This window comes from Drosophila willistoni (assembly GCF_018902025.1).
Source record: "Drosophila willistoni isolate 14030-0811.24 chromosome XR unlocalized genomic scaffold, UCI_dwil_1.1 Seg144, whole genome shotgun sequence".
NCBI classification, from domain to species: domain Eukaryota; kingdom Metazoa; phylum Arthropoda; class Insecta; order Diptera; family Drosophilidae; genus Drosophila; species Drosophila willistoni.
Genome location: NW_025814057.1, coordinates 233591 through 259858, shown reverse-complemented (window position 1 = coordinate 259858; position 26268 = coordinate 233591). Strand labels below are relative to the sequence as shown.

At 39.7% G+C, this 26268-nt stretch overlaps 11 protein-coding genes across 12 annotated transcripts; 5 read left to right on the top strand and 6 right to left on the bottom strand.

Annotated features, from left to right (window-relative positions):
- The first annotated feature begins 1665 nt into the window (after positions 1 to 1665).
- LOC6639126 (heat shock protein 23) lies at positions 1666 to 2390 on the top strand. Its single transcript, XM_002062581.4, has one exon. The coding sequence runs from the start codon at positions 1755 to 1757 to the stop codon at positions 2313 to 2315; it is 561 nt and encodes a 186-aa protein (XP_002062617.1). The 5' UTR covers positions 1666 to 1754; the 3' UTR covers positions 2316 to 2390.
- A 1113-nt stretch (positions 2391 to 3503) lies between these two features.
- On the top strand, positions 3504 to 4534 carry LOC6639127 (heat shock protein 27). The gene has a single exon (XM_002062582.4). It carries the CDS (start codon positions 3622 to 3624, stop codon positions 4303 to 4305), a length of 684 nt encoding a protein of 227 aa, XP_002062618.1. The 5' UTR covers positions 3504 to 3621; the 3' UTR covers positions 4306 to 4534.
- Positions 4535 to 6739: 2205 nt separating this feature from the next.
- Positions 6740 to 10960, bottom strand: LOC6638560. The gene is made up of 4 exons (XM_002062583.4): positions 9209 to 10960; positions 8037 to 8876; positions 7575 to 7873; positions 6740 to 7498 (listed from the first exon to the last, which is right to left on the bottom strand). Exons 1-4 carry the CDS (start codon positions 10958 to 10960, stop codon positions 6895 to 6897), a joined length of 3495 nt encoding a protein of 1164 aa, XP_002062619.2. The 3' UTR covers positions 6740 to 6894.
- A 5089-nt stretch (positions 10961 to 16049) lies between these two features.
- Positions 16050 to 16881, bottom strand: LOC26530285 (retinin). The gene is made up of 2 exons (XM_015179210.3): positions 16855 to 16881; positions 16050 to 16794 (listed from the first exon to the last, which is right to left on the bottom strand). The coding sequence occupies exons 1-2, from the start codon at positions 16864 to 16866 to the stop codon at positions 16237 to 16239; spliced, it is 570 nt and encodes a 189-aa protein (XP_015034696.1). The 5' UTR covers positions 16867 to 16881; the 3' UTR covers positions 16050 to 16236.
- Positions 16882 to 16964: 83 nt separating this feature from the next.
- LOC6638561 (dosage compensation protein dpy-30) lies at positions 16965 to 17430 on the bottom strand. The gene has a single exon (XM_002062584.4). The coding sequence runs from the start codon at positions 17428 to 17430 to the stop codon at positions 17062 to 17064; it is 369 nt and encodes a 122-aa protein (XP_002062620.3). The 3' UTR covers positions 16965 to 17061.
- Positions 17431 to 17499: 69 nt separating this feature from the next.
- LOC6638562 (trimeric intracellular cation channel type 1B.1) lies at positions 17500 to 19038 on the bottom strand. Its single transcript, XM_023181665.2, has 3 exons — positions 18528 to 19038; positions 18199 to 18471; positions 17500 to 18133 (listed from the first exon to the last, which is right to left on the bottom strand). The coding sequence occupies exons 1-3, from the start codon at positions 18815 to 18817 to the stop codon at positions 17833 to 17835; spliced, it is 864 nt and encodes a 287-aa protein (XP_023037433.1). The 5' UTR covers positions 18818 to 19038; the 3' UTR covers positions 17500 to 17832.
- Positions 19039 to 19045: 7 nt separating this feature from the next.
- Positions 19046 to 21046, top strand: LOC6638563. Its single transcript, XM_002062586.4, has 3 exons — positions 19046 to 19718; positions 20287 to 20623; positions 20684 to 21046. Exons 2-3 carry the CDS (start codon positions 20612 to 20614, stop codon positions 20987 to 20989), a joined length of 318 nt encoding a protein of 105 aa, XP_002062622.2. The 5' UTR covers positions 19046 to 19718; positions 20287 to 20611; the 3' UTR covers positions 20990 to 21046.
- On the bottom strand, positions 19048 to 19560 carry LOC26529760. Its single transcript, XM_015179180.1, has 2 exons — positions 19546 to 19560; positions 19048 to 19467 (listed from the first exon to the last, which is right to left on the bottom strand). Exons 1-2 carry the CDS (start codon positions 19558 to 19560, stop codon positions 19048 to 19050), a joined length of 435 nt encoding a protein of 144 aa, XP_015034666.1.
- Positions 21047 to 21416: 370 nt separating the features above from the next.
- On the top strand, positions 21417 to 21884 carry LOC124459668. Its single transcript, XM_047012079.1, has one exon. It carries the CDS (start codon positions 21417 to 21419, stop codon positions 21882 to 21884), a length of 468 nt encoding a protein of 155 aa, XP_046868035.1.
- LOC6638565 (larval/pupal cuticle protein H1C) lies at positions 21712 to 23236 on the top strand. Of its 2 annotated transcripts, none has more exons than XM_002062588.3 (3): positions 21712 to 21774; positions 22403 to 22561; positions 22620 to 23236. In XM_002062588.3, the coding sequence occupies exons 2-3, from the start codon at positions 22550 to 22552 to the stop codon at positions 23178 to 23180; spliced, it is 573 nt and encodes a 190-aa protein (XP_002062624.1). In that variant the 5' UTR covers positions 21712 to 21774; positions 22403 to 22549; the 3' UTR covers positions 23181 to 23236. The 2 variants fall into 2 exon arrangements, with proteins under 2 accessions (XP_002062624.1, XP_023037359.2); XM_023181591.2 differs by having other exon boundaries at positions 21713 to 21774; positions 21959 to 22561.
- A 540-nt stretch (positions 23237 to 23776) lies between these two features.
- Positions 23777 to 24389, bottom strand: LOC6638536 (cuticle protein 19.8). The gene is made up of 2 exons (XM_002062589.4): positions 24323 to 24389; positions 23777 to 24252 (listed from the first exon to the last, which is right to left on the bottom strand). The coding sequence occupies exons 1-2, from the start codon at positions 24332 to 24334 to the stop codon at positions 23842 to 23844; spliced, it is 423 nt and encodes a 140-aa protein (XP_002062625.1). The 5' UTR covers positions 24335 to 24389; the 3' UTR covers positions 23777 to 23841.
- Positions 24390 to 26268: the final 1879 nt, after the last annotated feature.

Below are 26268 nucleotides of genomic sequence, written 5' to 3'. Positions count from 1 at the left end.
AAAAACCAAACCAGAATGTGAGAAATAAAAACCGGCTTATCATTGACATGGGTTGCCCAGAGGCCCAAGACTTAGACCAATGTCTCTATACACGTATGTACAAGTACATATGTATGTACATATGTACATAAAAACATTTATGTATTCATATATGGTGTATGTGCGTACATATGTATGCATGGATATGTAAAGAATACACATACATACATACATACATATAAAGCGCTTGTAGTGTTGCAGCTGAATTCCCATTTTCAATGCTTTTTGTTTTTGGCCGGCTGAACAGCTGAGCTGAGAGACATGGGAGACCGGCAAACAACTACAACAACAGCTGGTTTTCGTGCGGCTGGAAATGAACGATGTGATATAATGTTGGTGCAGTTGATGTGTAGGGGAGGTGTAGGCGAGGGGAAGGGAGAATCATTTTGCCGGTATAGTGTAAACATGCGCAATGGCTATACATATACATGCACTCTGGTAGTAGTCTCTGGAGTAAAATATACGGATATGATATGCATACATACATATGTACATACATATGTACATCATAAGCTGCATTTGTGTCAGTGACTGCTCTTTGTATGTACGTACAAACACACAGCACATCCAGACAAGCCAGACTTACATATGTACATATGTGCATATGTACATACATACATATGTACAATGTACATCCATATACTGCTGATGAACTTTTAATGGGATGAGAATAAAAATGGCAAATAAATACAACTCGGTTGGTGATTGTAATATGTATAAAGTAACTCGTAGGTACCCCAGAGAAATTGTACACAACTTTTTTTATTATACGGACATACCTATATACATACATACATATGTACATATGTATATATGTACTTACTTATGTATGTATGTATGTACATATTTTCAGGATTTCATACGATGTATTTATGTACGAACGAATCTTAGTTAAATTGAAAACAGAAAATTCTAGAACAACTTGAGATGAATTCGTTTGGATTACTATTACATTTGCTGTTTATACATACATACATATGTATATATATATATGTACATACATATGTACATACATATGTACAAACATTTGAAATTTTATATTTATATACACATACATATGTATGTATGTATGAACATACATACATATATGTACATGTGTATATACATACATACATATACTAGAAGAATACTTTCGATCCTCATATATATGTACATATGTATGTATGAACTCATGTAGGTTCATATGTACATATGTATGCATTATTGTTAATTGCAGCTTATCTTATCACAACTGTCATCCGCTCTTCATTTCTTTAACCTCATCTCACTTTCATTTTCTGATAAAGTGTAATTTTCTGCAATTTCTAGAATAAAATTGCGAACTGTCTTATTTATTCCACACACACATATGTAAATAGGTACATGTATACATACATACATACATACATACATAAGTACATACATATGCATGGGCTAAAGTATCTATGGATATTCAACAAAACATCTCTGTGCTGTTTCCCTTTATTTCAAGTTTTGACTACGCATGTGACGACAATTCTGAGAGAGAACGATGATACCAGATTGTACGCGAATATACCAGAACATGCCCCAAACACACATACATCCACAGCAAATTGTTGCAACCACCGAATCAGCCACCCTATAAATAGCCGGAGTAGCTTCTGGCCCAGCGTCAGTCACTTACTAAAAACCAGAGCGTTAAGACGCCACTGCAAAAGAAAGTAACAGTAAATTGAATAGAGAAAGGTCTCAAGATGGCAAACATCCCAATGTTGTTTAACCTGGCCGACGATTTAGGACGTCTTTCCATGGTTCCTTTCTACGAGCCATTCTACTGTCAGCGGCGGCATAATCCTTACCTTTCCCTAGCAGCCGCTCCATTTGAGCAACAGTTGCAGCAATTGGAAAAGCAAGTGGGAGGCATACCCGAGGCACCAGTTTCTAGAGTGGGCAAGGATGGCTTCCAGGTGTGCTTGGACGTGTCCCATTTTAAGCCTAGTGAGCTGAGTGTTAAGGTACAAGACAATTCCATCCTCGTCGAGGGCAAACATGAGGAGCGAGCGGATGACCATGGTTATATTACACGGCATTTCGTGCGCCGCTACAAGATGCCAGAGGGCTATGAGTCCGACAAAGTGGCCTCAACTCTATCCTCTGATGGAGTCCTCACTGTATCTGTGCCGAAGCCACCGGCCATTGAAGATAAGGCCAATGAACGCATTGTCCAGATCCAGCAAGTAGGCCCAGCTCATCTGAACGTAAAAGCCAATGGCAAAGACGAATCTGAACAGCAGGATAATGGCAACGATAAATAGAGGGTTCGGAGAAGGGAAACCAATCAACCACATATTAATATAAAATAGCCGTCTGCATTTAATAGAAATATCAAAGTCACAATCTGTTTTATTTAATCTAGTATGTTGCGGATGTTTCAAAAATGTATACATTTCATGAAGTTATCTGCAAATACATATGTATGTATACACACATACATACATATGTATGTAGTATTTATGTATGTATGTGTGTATATCTTAATTTGAAACAATTATATGTAATGTATTTTTCGTTGCATCCTTAAAAACATAAATAAAATAATCAATAAACTATGTAAAATAATGTCAATATGTTTGTTTAAATCACATGTAGTTTTATGTATGTTTGTACATACATACATACATATATATATATGTATATATCTAAATGTTGTACATATACATATGTATTCTAAAACTACATACATATGTATGTACATACACATACATACATTTATCCAAAAAACACTAAAATAAGTCCATCGATAAGAACTTTGGCCAAATTTAATTATTTACATATGTATGTACATATGTATGCATGTACATACATACATACATTTATCGTTAGTTTTTATTATTTTAAATCGATGAGAAATGTTTGCAAAAAGAAGCGCAGACGAACAATGCGAAGCGACAGAGAGAGAAAGTTCAATGCACTTTTTTCAGTGTCTCTTTGCTCTTGAATATTTCAAACAGCAGCATCGGCTGCAAATTTGCGATAAGCCAAGTGCTTTAAATAAATGTTTATGTGCACACATATGTATGTACATACATACATACATATGTATGGCATGTATGTACATATGTACATAAATAATGAATTGTACACGAAGTACATTGTACATACATACGTATGCAAAAGTCAAATGCGTTCACAAATATGTACATACATATGTACGTATGTATATAAAACATAAACATTTATAAAAACTTCTTTAGCACAAAGTAAGAGAACTTTGCAGAAATTGCAAGAATATTTCGTGCAGATGCATACAGTTACATGCTTGTATACATACATACATGCATACGTATGTATTTTTACTCTCTATACTTTCGAGTTAGTTCGGGAAGTTCGCGAGAAGCTTTGAGAAATTTCGAGAGAGAGCGAGAACGAACACAAAGAGAGCGTAAACAGCTTGTTGCTTGCCGGCGTGGGTATATAAAAGGAATGAAGAGCAGCTGCTCGCTTTACAGTTACTTTTACAAACTTCTGCCGTGCAGAGATACGCTTAGTGAGAACAAAAAGAAAAAGAAAAAAGTAAATCAAGTTGAAAAATAAAGCAGAAAGGAAAATCGGAAAATCAAAATGTCTATTATACCACTCTTAAATTTGGCCCGAGAGCTGGACCATGAATTTCGCTCAAGTGAGGATCACTTTCTGGATGATGACTTCGGGTTTGGCGTCCATGCTCAAGAGCTCTTCCATCGTCCACGCCTGATGTTGCCTCACTATGGTGCTGGGGGAATGGGAATTGGTCGTCGTCGCTACTTGCCCTATGACCGAAGCCATCATCATCATCCCCATCATCAGTTGGTGCCACGTCGCAGGTCTTCTGGGGGCCAGAACTCTCTATTGCCGGCTATTGGCAAAGATGGCTTTCAGGTGTGCATGGATGTGTCGCAGTTCAAGCCCAACGAACTGAGCGTCAAAGTTGTAGATAAAACTGTCGTGGTGGAGGGCAAGCACGAAGAGCGAGAGGATGGCCATGGTCTCATTCAGCGACATTTCGTTCGCAAATATACGTTGCCGAAGGACTTTGATCCCAATGACGTGGTCTCCACGGTATCTTCGGATGGGGTACTAACACTTAAGGCACCCCCGCCACCTACTAAAGAACAGTCGAAACCAGAACGCATTGTGCAGATCCAACAAACCGGTCCTGCGCATTTAAGTGTCAAGGCCCCGCCGCCAAATCCCTTGGAGAGTGCAACAGCCGAGGGAAAGACTGAAAATGGCGGCGGCGGAGAAAAAATGGAGTTGGGCAAGTAAAAGCGGGAGAAAGAAAGGAATCGAAAAAAAACCGCCATGGCAGGCGTAGTATTCACCATTGCAACATTAAAACGGATGCCGTAGTAGCAGTCCTCATCACACACACTCACACATCTGCATCACATATTAATATTAAGCAACTTTTTTTTTTTTACTTTTTTACTTCAATTTTTGTAACATGAATGCGAACTGCAATTTTGTAAAACAATAAAGTATGCAAAAACAAAAATTTCGAGTAGCTACAATTATTTATACTTATTCCCGAAATGTTTTTGGACCATTTGGAATGCACTTGGAAATATTGCTGCATGGAAAAACCTACCTGTATGTAAGTATGTACATATGTATATGTATGTACATACATACATAAATACATATGTATGTATGTATGTATATAAAAATAAAATATCGGCATTTGTATAAAGGCCTTACGAAAGGTAAATTATCACTGAGCATTGCTGCAAATTGAAATTTCTCATTTTCGAAATCAAAATACATACATGGATAATCTATGCAACATTTCTTCTTCAGTACGAGCATAGAGAACAAAAAAAAACGGATAAGGGAGTTGGAGGCACTGGACATCCCAGTGTGGTGGGATTATGGAGATTTCGTAAGCCACACAAACTTCAAGATTGGCATGGGCTCATCCAATATAAAGGACGGACTTGTTCTAGACAAAATTTACTTGGAGTATTATAAAGTAGATCCAGGGAGTACATTCCGAGTTAAGGATTCGTGGGTGGCAGCCACTGGAATGACACCCCACGACATTTACCAATTCATGGAGTCAACCCAACTCGCATGCAGTACGACCTTGCAACGCAATCGGCAGCGTATCGAAACATACGAAGTGTATCCTATACCAAATGATAATAATAATTAATAATAATAATAAATAATATGTAATACATTTAAACAACAAACAGCTGCAATCAATGGGATTTTTTTAACGTATAATGGTATTTTCTTTACATTTTTAGAATAATGGGATTTTTGTTAAGAGAGCGTGACCCCCATTTTTTGAGCATTACTCAATCTTTGAGGAGCAAACCCATTTATGAATACCATTCATGACTAATAGATGTCGCCACAGGTAAAAGAGCTTTCCTATACGTTCGTTCTTATACACAGTTCTTTCTTATACTTCTTTTCCTATACACTGTCCTTTCTTATAATGGTAATAAATGGTTGTAAAAATAGTGTTGGTTAATGAATTTCTGTTGCAATATGCTGCAAATGGTGAGTACAACTCGAAGCTGGTTGCAAACCGTGAGATCAAGTACATATATTGTAAATAAGTAAAAAATAAAATATTGTAATTGTCAATATTATTAAACTGAAACTATACTGGCAACAAAGAGGAAATATACTTTAAAGAAAAAAGACGATAGATATGACAGGAAGCATACTCTTGATTCAGATGACGACGACCTCGATTAACTATGAATAGGCAAGTAATTAGCAAGTAATTGGCATATTACAAACAATTCTTTCTACAGTGAAAATCTTAACGATAGGGTCATTAAAGGAGCGAGGAATGAACTGCCAAAATAGAAGATGATATTAAAGTAATTTCCTTTAACATGCTAGAAGAGCTGGAGGAGCAGCATTTTGACAAGGATGTTCAGAAGTCAAAGTTAATGTTGATTGGATAAAGGTATACTAAGTATACTGTACGGATATACATACGTACATAAATAAAAAAGCATCTTCTAATAATGTCCAATGCGAGTGGTGCGGATGGTGTAGATAACGTGCTTGAAATGAAGAAAAAAATAAGTAGAAGTTTTAAAATTAATGACTAGTTGCATCCAAGTGAGATTGGTCGGAATAGAGGAGTAAGTGAGGAAGAATCCATGGTCCACGGGTAGTCAATTTAGTTAATCCTCCTTTAGGATTATATATAGAAATATATTTTCCTATTGTCAAAACAAATAATGCATACAAGTAATCTATATAATGGATCATGATACAGTTCTCAATGTCCATTTCTTCGCTTGTACTTATAGGACGAATCAGCAATTTGTAATAACATGGCTAACTATATACGCTGGAAGATGCGGGACTCCGATTCCAAACAAATGTTGCAAAGGTTGAATTAAATGACAGAGTCTAATGGCGTTGTGAGTGAGTGCAAAAAAATGAAAATATTTACAACTCTTCAGTCATGTTTATAAATAAATTTATTTAAATACACTTTAATTTAATTTAATACAAATATAGAAATAAATTAATTAACAATTAAAAAAAAAGAAAAAAAATTCGGTAGCTCAAATGTAAAAATTATAAAACGAAAATCTCTAATTGATATTGGTGGTCGGTCATGAATGAGAGTGACAAATTGAGAGGGCATAACAAATTAAACATAACAAGTGAAGGGTATAAAAAATAAACAAAAATGCTTGAAATAAATAACGATAATGTTGTTCAATAAATAACAAAGACCAGACGCAATACAGTTACATAACAGAGCAAATTGGACGGTTGACTGATTCAAAAGTGAAAAACAAACTCGTCGGAATTTTGGACGGAGGCATGATAGGCAGTGACCTCCGTTTCAGCACCTATCTTCTCTTGCTCCGTTAATCATTGATAGCTCTGGGTGATTTGTTGAATCCAAGGAAGGTAGGCCGACACTTTGACGTAGACTCCAGGAACATTTACTTGACCGCATCCAATGCCCCAGGAAACAACACCGACAACGTTCCAAACACCGTTACGTTCACATACTAATGGACCGCCTCCGTCTCCCTTGCAGGCATCCTTGCCTTCCTCACCGCCAGCACAAATGAATCCTGGATTTAGTTTATAGTTATAGCCCAATCGGGTATTCTTTAGCTGGGCTTCGCACTGGTGATGCGATAGTATTGGAACATCTACTTCTTTCAAGATATTCTGGTATTTGCCATGCTCTCCGAAAGCGTCCTTACCCCAACCAGTGGTCCAGCAACGGGCATTGGTGAAATCGGAGTACTTATCGGGCAGACAGGCGGGGCTAATGTGTGGGTTTTTCGTAAAGTCCACCGGGTGGTCCAACTTGAGGACGGCTAAATCGTTGTCCAATGTGCCAGCATAGTACTCGGGGTGAATGTGAACTGAGACCACATCACGTTCAATGTAGGGGAAAAATTCAACATCATGGTTAACATCCCATTCTCCCAGGCGCACGCGTAGATCGAAACCGTTTTGGCTGCGAAATATTAAAAGGCAGATTTCGTTAGAATGTACATACATCCTTGAAGAGGCAGAAAATCTTTCAAACTTACGATTTAATACAATGGGCTGCTGAGATAATGTGCTGAGCATCAATTAGTGTACCACCGCAGGCATATATCGATTCCTTGGGATCCTTTTTCAAAATGGCCACATGCCAAGGATATTCACCGAATTCACTGTCTCCATCGACATAAACGGGGTTCTTGATTCTTCCAGTGATGCCAGCGGCATTCCTAACGCCACAACGTCCAAGTTGGGAAGATAGGGCTTGAGGACGAAGTGGGCGTCGGCAGCAGACCTCGTTAATACGACAAGTCTTCTCGACCGGACGATTTCCGTAGTAGGCACGCTAGAGAATTTGCGAAAAAAATAAATTAACCATGTGCAAAGGGGACGACAGCAGGAAATTGGAGAGGCCCGAGTTTTCATGTGATTTTCTTCACCGTTTTGGTTACCTTCTCCGCTAGGATCTTTCTTGTCCCCACACGTTGCTCCTTCAAAAACTCAGCCACTTCCTCCTCGTCATGCTCACTAATGCTCCTTCGTCTACGGTCATGGGGAAATGTAATGCGATCGCTGCCAGCTGCATCACCTGGCGCCGGAGTTGGCACGTTATGTAGAGCACCCAAGTTCAACTGTTTGCCCCGGCGACTTGGCTGTATTACCGAGATCGGTTGGGTTTCGGACACATTCACACTGCGTTCCAAATGTTGGGAGTATTCCCCATAATTGCCAAAACTGCCAGAGCCATATTCAAAGTCTGGACCCGAATTCGATGGATATATGTCGTTAAATGAACTTTGATACGGAAAACTCTCATGGAGATGCTGGTAATGCGGCGGTGAAGGACTGTGATATTCAAATATTGGTGTACTGGGCACCATTTCGACATTGAAGTGTCCGCCGCCGTAATGCTCATGATGCTGATGCTCATAGCCCGCATTGTAGTGATCATGGTGATGATAGTGTGTGTTATAAGTCTCAGTTGGCTTTCTTTTAAAGAGGTCACCCACTTTCTGTATGAGATTCGCATTGGGGGTGACATGTAAATTTACAAGTGGCTTGACCACCTTTTCACCGTAATCCGTCTTGGCTACTTGAACGGATACCAATGGATTTACATTGACAAGACCCAAGTTTAAGCCATTTGGTCCAACAGAACCGAAATGTGGATTTTGTGCTGGGTAATAATCACCCAGAACATTGGCCGGATAACCGCCATAGCTCCCGGACGTGGGGTATGGCAAACCAAAGCTAACACCGTAGGTGGGCAGCACTTTGCGTTGAATTAACTCTATGGCTTGAAGAGCTGGCAGGGCTAGAGGAGATTGGCCCAGCAATGGAGCTTGACGCTAACGGAAAAGGGGAGGAGGCAAACAAATTAACTGAGGTCTTCGAACTCCGTTGTAGTAGAATAGGCGTGCGTGTTGGTCAACCGTGCTTGGTTAGCTTAGTTAGGATTAGTGACGATCTCAGGTTTTCTGGCAGCCAACAAGGAGCAAGGAGCTGTCGAGGAGTTTTAGTGGTCGAGCGAGCGAGGTTGAGTTGGTATTGAGGTTTGATTGGGTGCAAGTTGAATGTGTTTTGTGTGGGGGCTAGAAATTGTTTTAGTCTCTCAACGGATGGTTTGAGCATTAGTCGGGCCAATTACATTTACGCTTTGATAATATAATGACACACTTACCCCTTGAGCATCTAGAGACAGATCACTGGTGTCTTCATCTTTGTTGGCTTCCTCGGCTTGACGGCGGGATCGTTTCTTTTCTTCATTGTCTTCGTTTGTTTTCTTTTTTCCTTCATCAGCTTTCGCTTCGGCCTTAACAGTGGTGTTTGTGGAATCATCACTCAAAGCTTCGATTTCCTTGCCCAAATTACGCGGGTCAATGGCCAGAATAAGGTCGTCTTTACGCCCAATTCGATCGGCTGCCGGACACTGTGCGATCGGAACACATTGGCAATCGACAATCTGCTGCCGAGAAGTGTCATAGGCACCTTGTCCATACTGACCATAACCGCCGGAAAGGCCATTGTAGTTACCAGAGGCGCCGCCATTTTGAAGCTCTTTCTTGTAGTAATCGGGATTTTGGCTGTGATAGCTATTACTAGGCGAGACTCCAAATCCATTTTGACCATTTTGACCATTTTGAATAAAGCCTGAGTTACTACCAAAGCTACCTAAGCCAGATGAGGGCTTATAGATATCACCATTAGGTTTCTGGGATAGACCACTACCAAAACCGTTTTGAGATAAAAGTCCACCCTCGGAGGCACTATTAAATCCAGCGTTAAAGGCATTTGATTGAGTAAAGCCAGACGTCGGGGCAGCCTGAGGTGTGTACGTGGCTGAGGATTGGGCCAGGGCACTGAAATCCGTATTGATGGTCTGACCAGAGCCAATTGGTATAGGCACACTTGGCACCTTGACAGCACCGATACCACCATCATTACCTTCCACATGATGGTAGTGATGATGAACATGCTGCTGAAGACCTGCATCAACTGGAGCTCCAACCACAACTTTGTTGCTAGAGGAAGTAGCTGTCGAAGATGAGGAACTGGACTGTTGCTGTGAGTAAAAACCATTTAGAGAGGAACTGGCTCCTTGAATTCCCTCGGCGTTCTCAAAGTTGTAAGGAGGAGATGCTGCACCGCCATTAAAAACAGGCCCACCACTTTGTCCTATGGGGTAAATGGGTCCAGGAGGTTTGCTGTCATAGATTAAGGCACCTGGTGGTGGTTTGGAGTAGATAATACCATCTGATGAACTGCCATCAATAGCCGATGGTGGCGGGTGCTCCAAATAGCCGGGTCCGCTTGGTCTATAAGGTCCTGACATTATGGGTTTGTAAGGGCCTTCGTAGCCTACCTTGCGTGGCGGTCCAAAGGAATTCAATGAGTTTGGTCCCATTGGTGGACGTCCATTAAAATAGCTCGGGGGTGGCATAGGCTTAGGTGGTCCATATGGTCCTCCAAAACTACCAGACGGTGGTGGTGGACCCTGGGCATAGATAGTCGAGTAGAACGGGCGTTTCTCTTCTATATCGTCGCAGCTCATCAGGCCTAGGCCGCAAAGTTTGTCACGAATCAAGTTGCGCGCCTGCATATCATTTCCCTGCTGCAGAGCTTGATCAATGTTACCATCGGCATAAACGGCATCGTATTCACCCAATTGGCGACCTTCTCGACGAGAGTTAATCAATTGATCGATTATGGTATCAATTTGGGTGTCGTTTGAGCTGATTTTCTGTTGTTCATATACGGCATAGTTGCGTCCTTGTGACTCGCTTGGTGTGTTTTCTGCAGAGCGTCTACTTAACATGGAATCACTATTCATAGGAGCCCATTCATTGCCCCAATTCGACTCTGTGGCAAAAGTGACAGAGCCTAGAAAAGACACTACTAACAGTAGTGCCAAGGTGCTGTTCCTTATTCTCATTGTGTATCTGAAATGGAAGCGGAAATTTTATGTGTATTACATAACTTTTTGCTTTGGCACCATTACCCCGACATCAATATTCAAAACCTTAAAAGATGATGGTCATTGTGCTAGTTTCCATTTCTCTACCTTTTTTTTTTTGACCAGGTTGCTGTGGTAATCGTGTGAAAACCGGTCTCAAAATCTTCACAATGACTCATGAACTACGACAACACGACTTCAACGAAGTCGCCGCCAAGTTGGACTTTTACTTTCGTTCGAGGTCGCAGACCGTGGACAATTCCCCCACCATCTCTTAGCTAATGACTTGATTTGCTCGTTGCTTTTTCTCTCACACTCTTTCTTTCGCATGAGGTAATTTTGTTCCAAAGATTTTGCAAGCCTATCGCTCAACTTGATCTCTCTTTTGCCTTGCCATGACAGCTGCATCCGCTGTACTTTTTTGACTCGAATTTACGCTTCATGAGCTTGGGTTATGTCACTTTTTCCACTTTTCCAATTGAAGTAGAAGAAGTGTGGGCGGTGAATTTATGTAAAATTAAACCGTTAAGAGACGCGGGAGTCCAACGGAAATATTGTGCAGCGTTGCATTGCTAATTGCTGGTAAGATTTTTGTTGAACTGAATATGTGTGTATGTATATGTAAGTCTTGCCACACTTTGTGGCAGAGAAAGTTGTGATCTTTGCCAAGACAATCTACTAAAACGCGGTAAGTCCTTTATGTGCGTAGACTTGTGGGTATATTTAATTAGTCTAGTAGATTTGTTTTTAATGGTACATATTTTTGACTCAAGTTTAAATCTGCTTGTCTAAACATGTTTATGTTTGTTAAACTCATTATCCACATGCCACTTCAATGTTCAGTATTGACAAAAAAAAAAAAAAAAAAAAAAAAAAAACAATATACACAAGTGGCTGTATATCAGATATTGGTCAACCATCACTTATTTCTTTCTTATTGCTCACTCACTTGCACTCACCTTACTGAAATAATTTAAAAATTGTTTAATCCTTTTCTTGTGTTTTATCCTTTCACTTTTCTCTCACTCTTCATCCACTGGTAATGGCTCAGTTTATGTGCTTCGTTTGTCTACTACTCGTTTACTGATTTGACTTTCCACTGCACTGTGGGTTTTATACTTACAAAAGCTGAAAGCGTCTGCGCAACGTCGCCGACGCGTCGATGCTTTGCGAACTGTGAGCCCAAAACAAAACAAAACAAAAAATGAGGCAAAGTTTGGCAACTATGTATGAATATATATTTTGGTTGGTTTTTCTAAAGGTTGGTAGTACTCATTTTTCTTAAAGTGACGTCAAAACTTTTAATGGGTGTTTCCCATAGTGGCAATTCTGCGAAGTCTTTGGGGGTCAGAGCAACGAGAATCAACTAAAATTGACCATCATGCTGAGTCCAAGTGAGTGTATTTCAGTTGCGACACATAGTTTAAATTAAAAAGTGTATTGAGCACAGTTAATTATATTTTGTTTCTTCTCCGTTTTTTCGTATCGGATAAACCTTATGAAAAGGATGTTTGCTGCAAAAATTAAAGGTAGTCCACATCGAACGTATCCCACAGATTTATTGTCAACTGACTACCTGAAAGCAAGATTTTTTTTTTTTGATCGCTAATTGGATAACTTTTTAATTTGTCTCAATTCAAACACGAATAGGCAAGGGTATAGAAAATGTCGAAGTTGGCTCGTCTTTGGTCTTTAATCTCATGTGGGTTGTGGATAAATATGTCCAAATTTTAGCTAAGGCAAAACACTTCCCGGAAAGGCGCTGCGCTAAGCAACTTGTTCGTTGTGCAATTTTATAATTGGGTCAAAATTAATAATAAAAAAAGGTATAAACAAAAATTAGTTAAGTTCGTTCATTGCCTCAAACCGGATCTGGTACATGTGCACATCGTCCATTTTCATTTCATTTCCACACTCATCACGTTTGTTTCATATCCATGATTTTGTTGTTATTATTTTTCTTTTCTTTTAACCCATGGCCAATACAAACGTCATCGCTCGGTCAATCAGTCATTCAGTCTAAGGAATTACCCGAAGATCATAAAAATTAGTGTCTGGTCGTTTAGTATTTATTCGCGTGCCTCAATGATCATGATAATGTTAATGATGTTTGATACAGATTGATTTGTATGATATTGACCTTCTCTGATTTGCTCGTTGAGTAGCTTTTTATGTTAAACATTCCAAGAAAGTTGATAATCGACTGGAGTCGAGAAAATTATGCTAATCACTCTGAACATTGGCTGACAAAATATAAAAAAAGAGGTTTGTTTGGCAAACACCTTCGAGATTTGAGTTGAATGAGCGAAGCGTAAAGCAAAGTGGCATTTGACCATCGGGTTTTCTGTGACTCATTGGATAATGAGGTTTGTTTGAAGAAGGTGCGTCGATCTGGTTAACGTTTATTTTCGACTTAATTCCACTAGTTTTGACTAATTTTTTCAATTGGTGGTCTGAACTTGACCTTAGGCCTTGTGAAAATTTGTGGGATGAAGCCAAATCTTGAAACTATATGTTGTTGAGCGAATCAACTCTTCTAGGTCATGCTTTTGCCTAACATTTACTAATCCCTCATAAGATATCCCTCCCAAAACGTTTTTTATAATGAAGGCCGGACTGTGTCCCAATAGTCGCCGACGCACTTTAAAAAAATGCCAACTTTTCGATCCAAAATTATACAAGTTGATGAATTTTAAAGAGCAAAACAATATATTGATGATACATAGTATCACATGCAGGTCAAAAAATTTGGATTGCGAAGTCACTAAAGTACAATTCGATAACTTCTTTTGCATAACAAATACATTACAAGCAGGACAACTACGGGTGCATCTGTGGTAATAATTGAAAAATGCTGCATGGCTTGATGAGGTTTTTCCATAAACCGAAGTATGGAAAATCCCGCAAAATAACTAACATTTAGTTTAAGTACAAAATTAAAACAACAACGTTGCCGGAGACCAGCTAATTCTCAGCCATTTTTCTCTCTGTTTAGCCGGCAATAGGCCTTGGGGAAACCCCAGTTAACTTTTGCGTTTTGTTTTGTTTGTCTTTTGTTGTGCTTTTTGGTTTTGTGGTTGGTAGTTGCTTGCCTGGGCTTACATAATATACACAAACACACACACACACACACACACACAATGCAGTTGAGTGTGGCATGCCGCTGCTGCTGCGAGTATCTTTTGGCGTGGCTGCATTGATCCGCACCGGGGGAGCCGATGTCGGATTTGGCTTGGTATATGATTCATTTGATGGAAATTTGGCGTTTTTTTTGGGCTGCGATTCGTTTTGCTTGTGCTGCTACACCACTAGCATTTGAAATTGGTTTTATTTGTTTTCTGTGTTGTTTTGTCAGCTTTTGCTTTTGCGAAATTGCCTGTAGTAAATGTTGGAGGCGTTTTTTTTATTGTAATTATCGGTTCGACTCCAATCAAGTCAAGGTCGTTCACCCATATTATGTGATGAGAATTGAACACAAAATAATTCATGCTCATATTTTTTACGTGTACGCGAGAACGCTAAAAGAGTTACCATTTCCCAGTTAAATAGAAGAAAATCTGATTCAGAAAATACATGTAAATTGAACCAAACTGAAGTGTGCTTTATTTAATTTGAAACATTTCTTTCGCTTATGACCATTAATACTTCAACTTTAATGGGATTTGTAGCACTTAGCTCACTGTCAGTGAACTACCTCATCTAAAACAATAAGAGGAGTCTCTACACTGTCTTACATAATGCTCAGACCCGTTTAATTCACCCGCATTTTAACTTTGCCCTTTCACCATGCGCAGTCTACTACCCTCGCCACTGCCCCCAACCTACTTGCCACCGCACTGCTGGGCTCATTTAACATATTTTTGTTGTGTTTGTCTTAACCGAATTAATTGAAACAGACTTGACGGTAGGCTTGGCTCAACTGGTTGCGCCACAAATGAAATGGGAATAAAGCTTCCGTGCTAGACCCTCAGCCAGCTGATCGCACAAAAAAACCTGAAATCTGTTTTTGAGGCCTTAAACAGACAGATTACTCAAAAAAAAAAAAATTATTTAAATTTAAATTCATATTTCCTAATTTATGACGTATTCTTTTGAAGCTTAAAGGCTTAAAGCACTTGTGCTAAGTGGCCAGTTTTTTTTTTATTTTTTATTTTGGTTTTATTCTTTGGCTTTGACTTTGTGTTGATATCCTTGGGCCCACCCATGGCCAGGGTCGTCTCATTGGACTATCAGATGATAGCATAACGGTATTCAGCAGAGCTCTGCTCTTTTGATGATAAACAAATGAATAAATAACAAACAACTCGATTACGCAGCGGTGTCCTGACGTAGTCCACCCTCTGTGACAATTGTGGTTGCACTGAACCCCAAAGGATGATGACAGCGAGCAGGGAGCAGTCGGTAGCGACGGGAGAACTGGAGACTTTCTCTTTATTATAAATTAATTTCAATATAATTTCTCCATTTACCAATGCAGCCTTTTAGGCGAGCCGCTTTAAGTCGATGTCCCGAAAGACTGTTGCGTAGTTTGGATTTCCCCATACCGAGAAAAGTATTGCATCATTCCAGGACCTGCAAATGACAACCAGATAGGTAGACAATGTGGCTAGTTCAGTGTATGGGTTCATTGAGTGATTATGTGAACGCTTTTGTGGATGGTGGTAATTGCTTTAAAGGTGATGCGGATGATACCCTGACCTTTTTGCGTAATGAATTGCGATCAACTAAAAGCTATTATACATTGTTCTAGTTTTAGCTTTTGCTTTGTTGCATAGTTTTCAGCATGCCGAATTTATGCCGATTTGTCGACTCAACTTTTTAGGTTCATAAATTTAAATAAATGCACTTGTTGGAACTTATTTTAAACCAAACGAGTGCAAAAATGATTATAAATTTTTGGTTAGTGTGTCAGCCTAAAAGTACACTGTGGTGAAAGTTTTTTTGGACTGGCCCACTTCTCCCCATGACTTTATTTATCCGAGAGCAGCTTCGAGTTTTTGAAACGGAAAGATTAATTAAATGGAATGGAGTAATTAAATGGAAAGATTTCTCTAGGAAAAAAAAAAGATTTACAAATGCGAATTGTTTATTTCAAATACATAATAATATAAAATGGCAGGGAAGAAAAGAGAGGTTGATAGTTTTGTGGGTTAGCTAAAAGAGTAAGAGGAGCTCCTAAAAAGAAGCGTACAATTTTTCAAACTTTTGTCTTTGGTTTAAAATGCTTGTTGTTTTTGTCGTTTGCCAATTGCCTATTAGTTGTGTAGCAAAAGCACGCGGGGATCGGAAGAAGCAACAGTCCATATCAACGGCGCACGTTGACGAACTACTTGGGTGGTTCGCAATGCCGGGGCAACAATCGGTGTGACTAGACGACGATGATCGTGAACTACAGTTTGACTTTGATGGGAAATAGCAGTAGGGATATGTTGAACTACTTCTCCCACTTTGGCTACCGTTGGCTCTTGGATTGTCAGTACTGTACGTAAGCCCGATCGTGCAGCCACAATGAGGGGCAGGGGTACAGAGACCGGTACTGCTGAGACTAAGCCAGGCAAAACAGTTTCAGTTTCATCGGCGGCATCACTGTTATTAGAAGGGGATTGGTTAAGGTCCTCTTCCTCGGCTTCAACAGAACCGACGGCACTAGAAGTACTACTATCAGACAACTCCCCTGAATCTTGGCCTGCAACAGGCACAAGTTGCGATGACTTGGACGAGCTGAGAGCCACAAGATTAGAAGGCCATTCTAAAGTGGTGGCTGCTTGTGAAGCTCCGAGGAAGACCAACACAATGGCAAGAACAGGCAAAGACTATAAGTAAAAGGATATCAATAAACAATTAGCTTGAACTGAATACAAAAAAAGACCTACCATTTTAGTCATAATTCGTCACACTGCTTTAATGATTTTGTTTAAACTGATGCTTTGATGGCTGAAAGCTTGCCTTTTATAGCACTAAATCAAATAATTTGCTTGACTAGTTATGGAAATGCTTCATTAAACCAGAAACAAAAATATTTATTGACAAATTCTGACAGGAAATTTTAAACGATCTTCTAATCTTTATCTCTCTCTAAGCTAGATTGAATTCTGTGTCAGGTTAATGTTACACTTATGTTGTTCCTTTAGCCAGTATTCCTCTAAATACGAAACTGGATCTGTGGGCTGATCACGTGCCAATCCCAGCATACCTTCCATCAAAACGGGTGTCACCTTTAATTCCAAGTATGAGCGCTTCTCAGCGGGTGTGCTGTAATTTTTGGGCCTATTGCAATTTTGCGCCTCCAGCTTTTCCGATGTATTTCTTGTCATCATCTTGGCTTTTTGGATAGAAGCACATTCCCCAGGGTACACCGATAATGGTGTTGGTTTAAAGGGGTTTACGTCTTTTTTTGATTTTTCCGGTTTTGTGTTTTTCAGTTTTCGAGGACTTTGCTTGCTCGACATTTTGGTTGCTGTGATTCAAATAAACAATATATGCCTACAAATGGAAAGACAGATTTTTCAGAGCTAGAATGACTAAAATAATTTCAAAGTTTATTTTCAAATATAATTTGGCCGACAAACAAATATTAAGCAAGCTCCTGCCACACTAATTACACTCTATCTTCTTCGGTCGTCACTAAGCTGCTTAGCATGAAATAGTAATCAAGTTACGTAAACTGAACTTAGCACAAACCTGCGCGCTCAGGCAAATGAAGCAAAATATCAGCCTCAGCTAATTGTCCATCGCATGAGTGAAGTGGCGGTAACCTAAGCCGCTTATTGGCCACATCGGCAAACCGTCGCCAGTATCACTGCCACCCATCCATTTTGTTCTGTTCCAAAGGTTGTGCAATGTATGTAGTTTCAATCAAATTTCTTAAACGCCCAACGTCGCCGTCTGATTTCATCACCAGGCGACGCCGTTTGACGATTAAAAAATTTGCTTAAATCTGAATATAAGCCACCGAAAAAAGTGTAACATATACGGGATTCGATTAGCCAGATTAAATGGTCAGTTCGATAGGCCAATGACAAATACTTGAAGGTGATTAAGAGAATCAGTAAATAACCCTGCAATTGATGACGAGTCAGACCTAAAATCAAATGATTGTGATTAGTCTCGAGCACATAAAGCCAGGAAATCATTAGAGCCAGCTTTGAGTTGCTAAGGAATATAAATAATTTAAGATATTATTGCACCTAGAAAGAAGTTTAGAGTTTACGACTTACGTGCTCAATTTGACATAGGCGTGATTGTTGCCCTGACACTTATTAATTAAAAGCGATGCCACCGGCCTTAGGAGTTCTGCTCCACTACCCATAATGGTTCCCGCTACCAGCATTGGAATGGAAGCATTGCCGTATACACTTCCCGCTAGCTGAACACCCTTTTCAATGATCACAACTTGGCTAATGGCCGTCATAGTGGCAGCTAGGACACGAAATGTAACTGTACGGGCCACTGCATGACCCAAATCCAAGGGACAGAAGAAGATGATGTACCTGTCACAAGATGAGATTTTAGTAGAACCGTGCCATTAATAAGTATGTTGCTTTACCAAATAAAGGAACAGAAAAGCACATCGTGAGCATTGCAAAGAGGTTCCAAAGGTAGCGTGCCAAGGAAAAGATTACCCAATATGTCTCCCGAATAAGTCATCAAAATATTGGCTAACCACAAGGAAAGTGGCTGCCACTCCAGTGAACTACGCGGTGCTAGTGTCCCTCTTTTTCCAAATGGTGCACCCCCTTCTAATTCGTCGCGTAGTTGCAGGGTTATCAGCGAATAATGCAGAATCCTGAATAATATATGACTGGGGAACTGCTTGAGTATTAACTGAGCGTTCATCGTGTCGATCAACTGATGATTGACAACGATAATGACGCGTTTTGAGAGATTAACTTTCAGTCGAATTTTGAAATGATCAATTTTTCAATTTATGTGTTACACATTTGCCCTTATCAACTTAAAAAACAATAAACAGTACTTAAAATCTAAACGGACTAACTAAAAACGAAACAAAATAAACGGATTTTGGTGAGCACAGAGAATATTGTTGACAAGCGAAACTGAGGTGTCTACACTGGGTACAAATTATTATGGTGATGATTCTGAGTTGTCTTTATTGTCAGGCTGCGTGGTCCAGGTACTAGGGAGGCGAAACTTATATTTCTCACTGGCTTAACCCGCGGTACCATCTGATGGACAACAGGTCGAGCCGAATAAGTGAGATGCGCGGGAGTGTGACGCTCAGTTATTTGCTCCTCCTTCGCGTCCTCCTTTGGGTAGAAGTGATGTAGCTGCGGTTGTGCCGGTACTGCATTGACAATGCGAAGGATTAACGGTGTCGAGGACGTCGACGTGGACGATGATGCCGCTGACGAGGATAAACGTGTAAAGCTCTGATGAGAAATAGCTCCAAAATCCCTGTTTCCGTGCAGTATTGTGGCCGCTTGGATTACAACCGTACAATAGCTTAGCGCAAGGAATGACGTTAACTACGGAGTGAATGGATGGATTGACAAAAGTTCAAGCGCTGTGAAATTAATTAAGGTAACGTGAATGCCAAGACTTACTGCGATGGAGCGCATGATGACCACTTCAGCACCAACTAATTGCTGCTAAACAAGTACCCATTGCATTTATATATTCAGCACTTGGACCGGATTAGTAATGCGCTGCCTCTCAGCTGTTGCCTGCTTGACCAATTATGAAAAAGATGCAAAAGATTTATTGAACATTTGCGTAGGTAATTAATTAATTAATCAAAATATGTATGTACTTAAATCCGACAGCTGCTTTACAATTCGAATTGGAGTTTCAGTTGCGTTCACGCACTTGAAGTCATTGCGATGCCTGTGGCTAATCAATCGGGCTACCGGCTACATAGGTACATACCTATACACATTTAATACAATGAATACACTGACAAAAAAAAAAATTGAACTAAAAAACGATATACATATTTGCATAAAGTTCACAATCCGACGCGAACTTGATGCTGAGTGGAGTTAATTCCGATTTATAAGATTACATCTACTACATCTAGTATGAAGAGATTAGCGCTATCTCTGACTCGCGAAATCTCTTAATTGAATTTTCAATTTTTTTTTCTCAAAGTGTATATCTCTTACTCCATTTGGAGCCAACCTTCATACTTGGTGTTGCGCAGCTTCAATGGATTGCTGCTTTTAGCGTTATGTTATAGTAACATTATAATCGTTGTTGCTTTTATTGTTGTTATTACCACAATATTTGCGGCATTCGGATTTATTTATTTATTTGTTTTTTTTTGGTTTTTTCTTTACACAAAAAAGTTGAGACACTCCCACAATTGCAAGATTGTGACGCCGAGCCGCAAACGCAGACGCGTGTTTTGCTAACTAGTACCAGAGGCTTAGCTGCGAGGGGCAATATGAACTTTATTTTCCTCTCAACGATTCGTTGCCATGCCACTGCTCTTTAACTACCAATTGGCGACTGGCTTTACAGTGATTTCATGGCAGAGCAATTCACACAGCACTTCAGTTTGACTTTGCCACTCGCTTCGTTTCGTATTGAGGGAGAGAAACTATCAGATCTCCCGGCCGCCCACGTTCATTGTCCCTTGTGACCAATATAACCAAATTCATTTTACCCATAATGCGTTCATTGGTAAGACTGAACTTAAGTTTTGAATAGCTGTAAACTAAGTTAAATCCTCATCTTTTAAAGGTGATCCTGCTGTTATTTACCTTGTGCTCTTTCTGCGATTCATCTAAAGAGGAGATGGTAGCCCCACAACTTTTGATTGACTCCGCACCCTCAGTGGTTTCATATCAGGGCTCTTCGCAGACACATACTCGTTTTGTTATAGCACCAATGGGCCGATCCTTAGGATATGTTGAGCCCATAAATCTTAATCGAACTTTTCGTACTTCCAAGGCGACAATTGATGATGCTGTGGCAACAAATGAAAGCGGATCTGAAACTGGATATGAGCAGCTCAAAATAAGTCCCGTTTACGTACATCATAACTAGAATAGATTATAATTTTATTTCTTTATAGCTAAATTTGTCAATATAGTGCAATCCTTATGTAACATATTCGATAACGACTTGTTGTGTTTTATGGAATGTTTGATTAAGATTTTAGCTTAGCCATCCGCCCAAATGAGGCAATGAATCTGATGTATCATCCAATATCAACGTCGATATCCAATGACTATTGATGGAGTCATGATTAATATTCTAAATTAGTAGTGTGATGAATTAGTATTTGTGATGAATCTAAAAGTCTTAACTCAGTCGCCCGGATATAAGAGTTCAAAAATAGTGACAGAAACCGAGTAGACTGTGTTCTTTCTATCTTCACTATTCTATTACACTTCAATTCAATCGATACCTCAAACAAAACTCTTATATTTCTAAGTATTACTTTCCAAAAACAAGAAAAAACTTTGACAACATGTCGCGTATACCACCAAATCGAAACCGTTATGAGCGCTTGCCGCACCCAGCGAAGGTTGTGCGCCTGGGGCAATCAGCGGAGGATGATGCTGATGCAACAGCACTGGACTTTTATGAGAATTGGAACAAGGGATGGCGTGTCCAATATAAAAATCCGGCATTGGCCAGCCTGGGTATAGGGATTGAATTTGCACCATTGAGTGTAAGCCAACGAATGATGGGAACGCAGTCTTCCCAGTCTTCCCAATCGACACGATCGGCGTCAACTCAACTTGACCGCAATATAAACGACACTGTTATAGATGGAGATGGGAATGCTGAAAACGGCGATACGGAAAACAACAATGAACTAACGGGTAATATTTCAAGAGTTACCATAAATGACATACCGCTTCCAACGTTGCTCGACTATGTGTCAGATTATCAAGAATCTGACGACGAGAATACAATGCAATATCTGGCCTAGTTGAAATTAAACTAAACGAAAAATTCACTGTAGCTTATACTATACATAGTTTGTCTAATTTTGTTTAATCGCAGGATATACTGGTCCCACTGTTTTAACTCGACGCTGCCGAATTTAATCTATTTTACTTTGATGATCACACTAGCTACACACTCGTATATTCATTTGTCGTTCCTTTTTACGAGTGTGCGGAGTAAAATGTGCATTTCATTTCGTCTTCTTTCCGCAATTACAATTCGCTAGAGCAAGCAACCTTCATACTTACAATCACATGAAGGCTAAAGCTGCCAGTATCTTTTCACCGATTCGATCTTTGTTTGTGGTTAGCCATTGACCAGGTATTAACATAATAAAAAATACGGCCAGCAGCTGGTTGGTTATACGAGGGAGGGACAAAATAAACCAATAGCAAACCTACAGATAATACTACTTCATAACTGTTGTTGGCTTTAAAAACTTTTGGTAAACCCCTCGTTATTGATTTGTATATAATTTCCATTTTGTTTGTTGGGTTCAAGTTCAATGCTGAATAGGCGTATACGCTCTACAATATCTAATGTATCTAATGAAGGACACTTTGTTTCGAATTGTATAAAATTGATGATTTCGGCAGCTTGAGCATCAGTCACTCAGCGACTTCAAAACCTACAACAAGAAAAATAAAAATGTTCCGTTTCGTGAGTATTTGAAAAATGTCTGGGAAGCCCTTTTAGTAATCTGATATTTCCTATATAGATTACCATTTGTGCTTTGGCTACGATTGCTGCTGCTGCTCCTTCCCCGGGATTCATTGAGCATCATCATGCAGTAGTGGCTGCACCTGTGGTTGCCAAAGTAGGAGCTGTTGTCCACAGTGCTCCTGTTGCCACTTCCCATCAAAGTTTTACCCAGGTTCACAATCATGCTGTCCTTACTCCAGTAGTTAAGCATGTTGCTCCCGTTGTTCCTGTTGTGAGCCATGTCGAACCTGTTGTACCAGTGGTAAAGCATATCGCTCCTGTTGTTCCGGTGGTAAAGCATATTGCTCCCGTTGTACCTGTGGTTAAGCATATTACTCCTGTTGTTCCGGTGGTTAAGACCTTGGTGCCTGCACTTCCCGTTGTCAAGCATGTTCCAGTTGCTTCCGTTATCCATCATCAGGCTTATGTAGCTCCATCCGTTTCTCACCAGAGCCATACGCAGATTCATCAGAAGACTGCAATAATCACTGCTTCTGCCCCTGTTATCAAGACTATTGCCGCTCCAGTAGCTGTTGTCGCCGCACCGTTCGCCCATGCTTATCATCATCATCATTAACGAAACAGGCAAAATTTTTTTCTTTAAATAAAGATATTTAGTTGACCAATTTAAAACTTTACTTTTGATTTAAGCCATCGATTTTGAGTTATTGGATCGACATAGATATATTTTTTACTTCACATTTTATAAGAAACTTTTATCAGTATTTAGACCATTGACCCCGCCGAAGTATGGATACACTTGCATGTTTTTTTTTTTTTTTTCTTACTCGTTCATTACCTGTCAGTGTTTTCGACCGATCGTTTATATGAGAGCTGTATTAGATAATCGCCCGATCTTGATCAAATTTGGCACAGTATTTGGCAGTAATGAAAATGACTTATAAAATAACGAAGTTATTAGGAAAAGTCACTATTCGTGACTTTGCCGTTTGTATGGGAGATATGCAAGGGTATAAAAATATGTATCTTTTTTCGATAATCGGTCAGTTTAGCTTAACTTATATCTGTTTTAAAGAATTGGCATAATATTAGTTTAAATATTTTGATTGATAATCAATTTGACATCATCCAATGCCCTATTGGGCATACATCAATTTGAGACAGTTTAAACGGCATGCAAAAGCAAAGGAATATCCCAAAGAAAAAAATGAATTGATTTGTAATGTATTGGAAGTAGTTTTATTTTGTAGTTCGGGTCAACAAGATTTCAAATCGATTTACTTATGGATTGCTGTATAGTGTGTAACGGGAGCGACCGCTGCCACTGTTTTGACCAAGGGCACTGAATGGACAACCGGATAAGCACTATGGACCACGGGCGTGGCAACGGCATATGTGCTAATAATAGGTGCCGAGTGCAAGACTGGAGCAGCGTGTACTGCCTTAACTACGGGTACAGCGGCAACGGCAGGCACTACAGTCTTGACCACAGCAGCGGGAACCGGAAGAGGAGCAGCGTGGACCAGTGGAGCGACAGGTATTTTTCGTACCAGATTAACATTACTCTGATGGGTAATGGCGGATGATGCGCTGGTATCAATGTAAGCAGCTGGCTGTACAATTGAGTGCGTCTGAGCAATCAGTCCTGGAGCAGCTGCTGCCACGGCCAAGCAGGCAAAGAAGGCAATCTGTATAACCGTGAGGGAAAGAGATTAAGGATCAGCTTACTGAAGAATTTTGGTTTCATTCGACACTTACGAATTTGAACATTTTGTGAATTGGGTTTTAGCTGGTGGGTAAATCGACTGCAACTGTTGATCAGTCCATGATGGTTGACTGCTTTTTATAGGTTGGTTACGTTCAACTAATTCATTTCAATTGTATTTAATTGCGAGTACACTAAAAAAGCTTTAAACTTGAGCCCCTAACCGGTTTGAAATCTTTTCATGATTTTTTTGTCTATATGTGTATATTTTTTGGCTTCTAAGCCGACATTAAAGACTCAGTTCATTAACTGACCTAGGTCTGTTGTCTGCTTGTGTGGGTGAGGAAGCAAAACCAGGGACATGTTGACGGTAAGTGACCCTCGTTAGATATTGATGTCCAGTCAGAAATGCAACAACGAAAATATAAGTAAACGTCGAGTAACGCTCTTGCTTGCCTGCCGAATAAAACTAATTAGGTATTTATGCTTTAAAAATAAATCCACATTCTGGTTATGACAAATCGGTGTGTCTTAGTAGCCTATGATGCTTTCAAATGAAAAAGGTTGGCAGAAAAAACGTACACCATACACATTTCTTGGACCAATTTAACATTCAATTCAACCATTAAAGGCGTTAGGGCGTCGAAGTAATTGGCCATAGAAGCAGTCGCTTACGTAAAATGGAGAGAGACAGAGAATCAATCTATCCATGTATTGCGTAGGTTGGGTGGCATTTTGTCTTATCTATTGCCTCCTCACTTACATGTGGCTTGGCATTTCACAATCGCGTAATTGAGTTGCATTCATCACAAAACCGACCGACAGTTTTATTAAATTCTCCAGCTTGTTAAAATGCATTATCGATTTGTTATGAACACATGTATGTAAGCGTGTGACATATAGACCACTATTCGATTGTTCGTGGGGGCATGCTGTAAGGATTATAGAATATATCGAATGCCTGTTGATTCATAAGAGGCTAGAGATAATTACAGAATATTGTTGCGAGTACAACAGATATTTCGGATGTTGTGAAATCAGAGAAACCTAAGAGCTAGACGACCACGTAACACTATTAACGGATGCACCCAGATTGGTAAAACTTGACTGTACAACATACTGACACCCGGTGTTACAATTCATTCTAATTGGAGAGAGAGAACTAAAAAGCAATGATTTGGTGTTTTGTTCGAGTTACTTTATTCAATTAGTATTTCCTTATTAACATACATCCATTGCATTTAACAGTATTCTCCTTATTTCTGCCCCACATTATAAATGCATAAACAAATCTCCTATGCATTTATTTAAATTGAAACTGGAAGATTGCAACATCGCTGCGGTTTGGTTGTCCAGTTGATTGTAATCAAGTGATTCATGGTCAAGCAGCTGGCTGCCTGCCTGGTTACCTGGCTCAGTTAAGTACCCACTTGAGACCCTATGTCAAGGTTACCTGGACAAGCCCCACGCGCACTTAACCCACAATTTTTTGTTTTGTCGTTTCTATACTCTCAAAGAGGTACAGTAGTTTACTGTCCCAGTACTTATTTGCTGAGCGCTATAAATACCAATATACGCACGCTAGTGCATACAAACGTCGGTGCAGTCAAACACAACTAGGCGCTCTTGGTTTCTTCTTATTACCGTCGAGATTTCTTTTCTGAGGCCCAAGTTGAGGGGAGAGTCAAGACAAGCGACAGTTACACACGTACTTAAGATAACTATCAGGGTATGGGGGCATCGTTACGTGGAAAATGACTGCCAGAAAATCATACAGCTATGTCACTGCGTTAAGTTGAGATCGTAAATCCTAAGTTTGGTAGTGGTTGGCTGCATTCAGTTTTAATGCGTTTTTTGTTTAATAATTTTTATAAAATGCTTTCATTTCATACAATTCAATTACTCGCCTATAGTGCGCAATATATGTACATATATGCTTATCTGAATAATAATAATATATTTTTGTCCAAAATATAGAATATGTAACCATGTTGAAAAT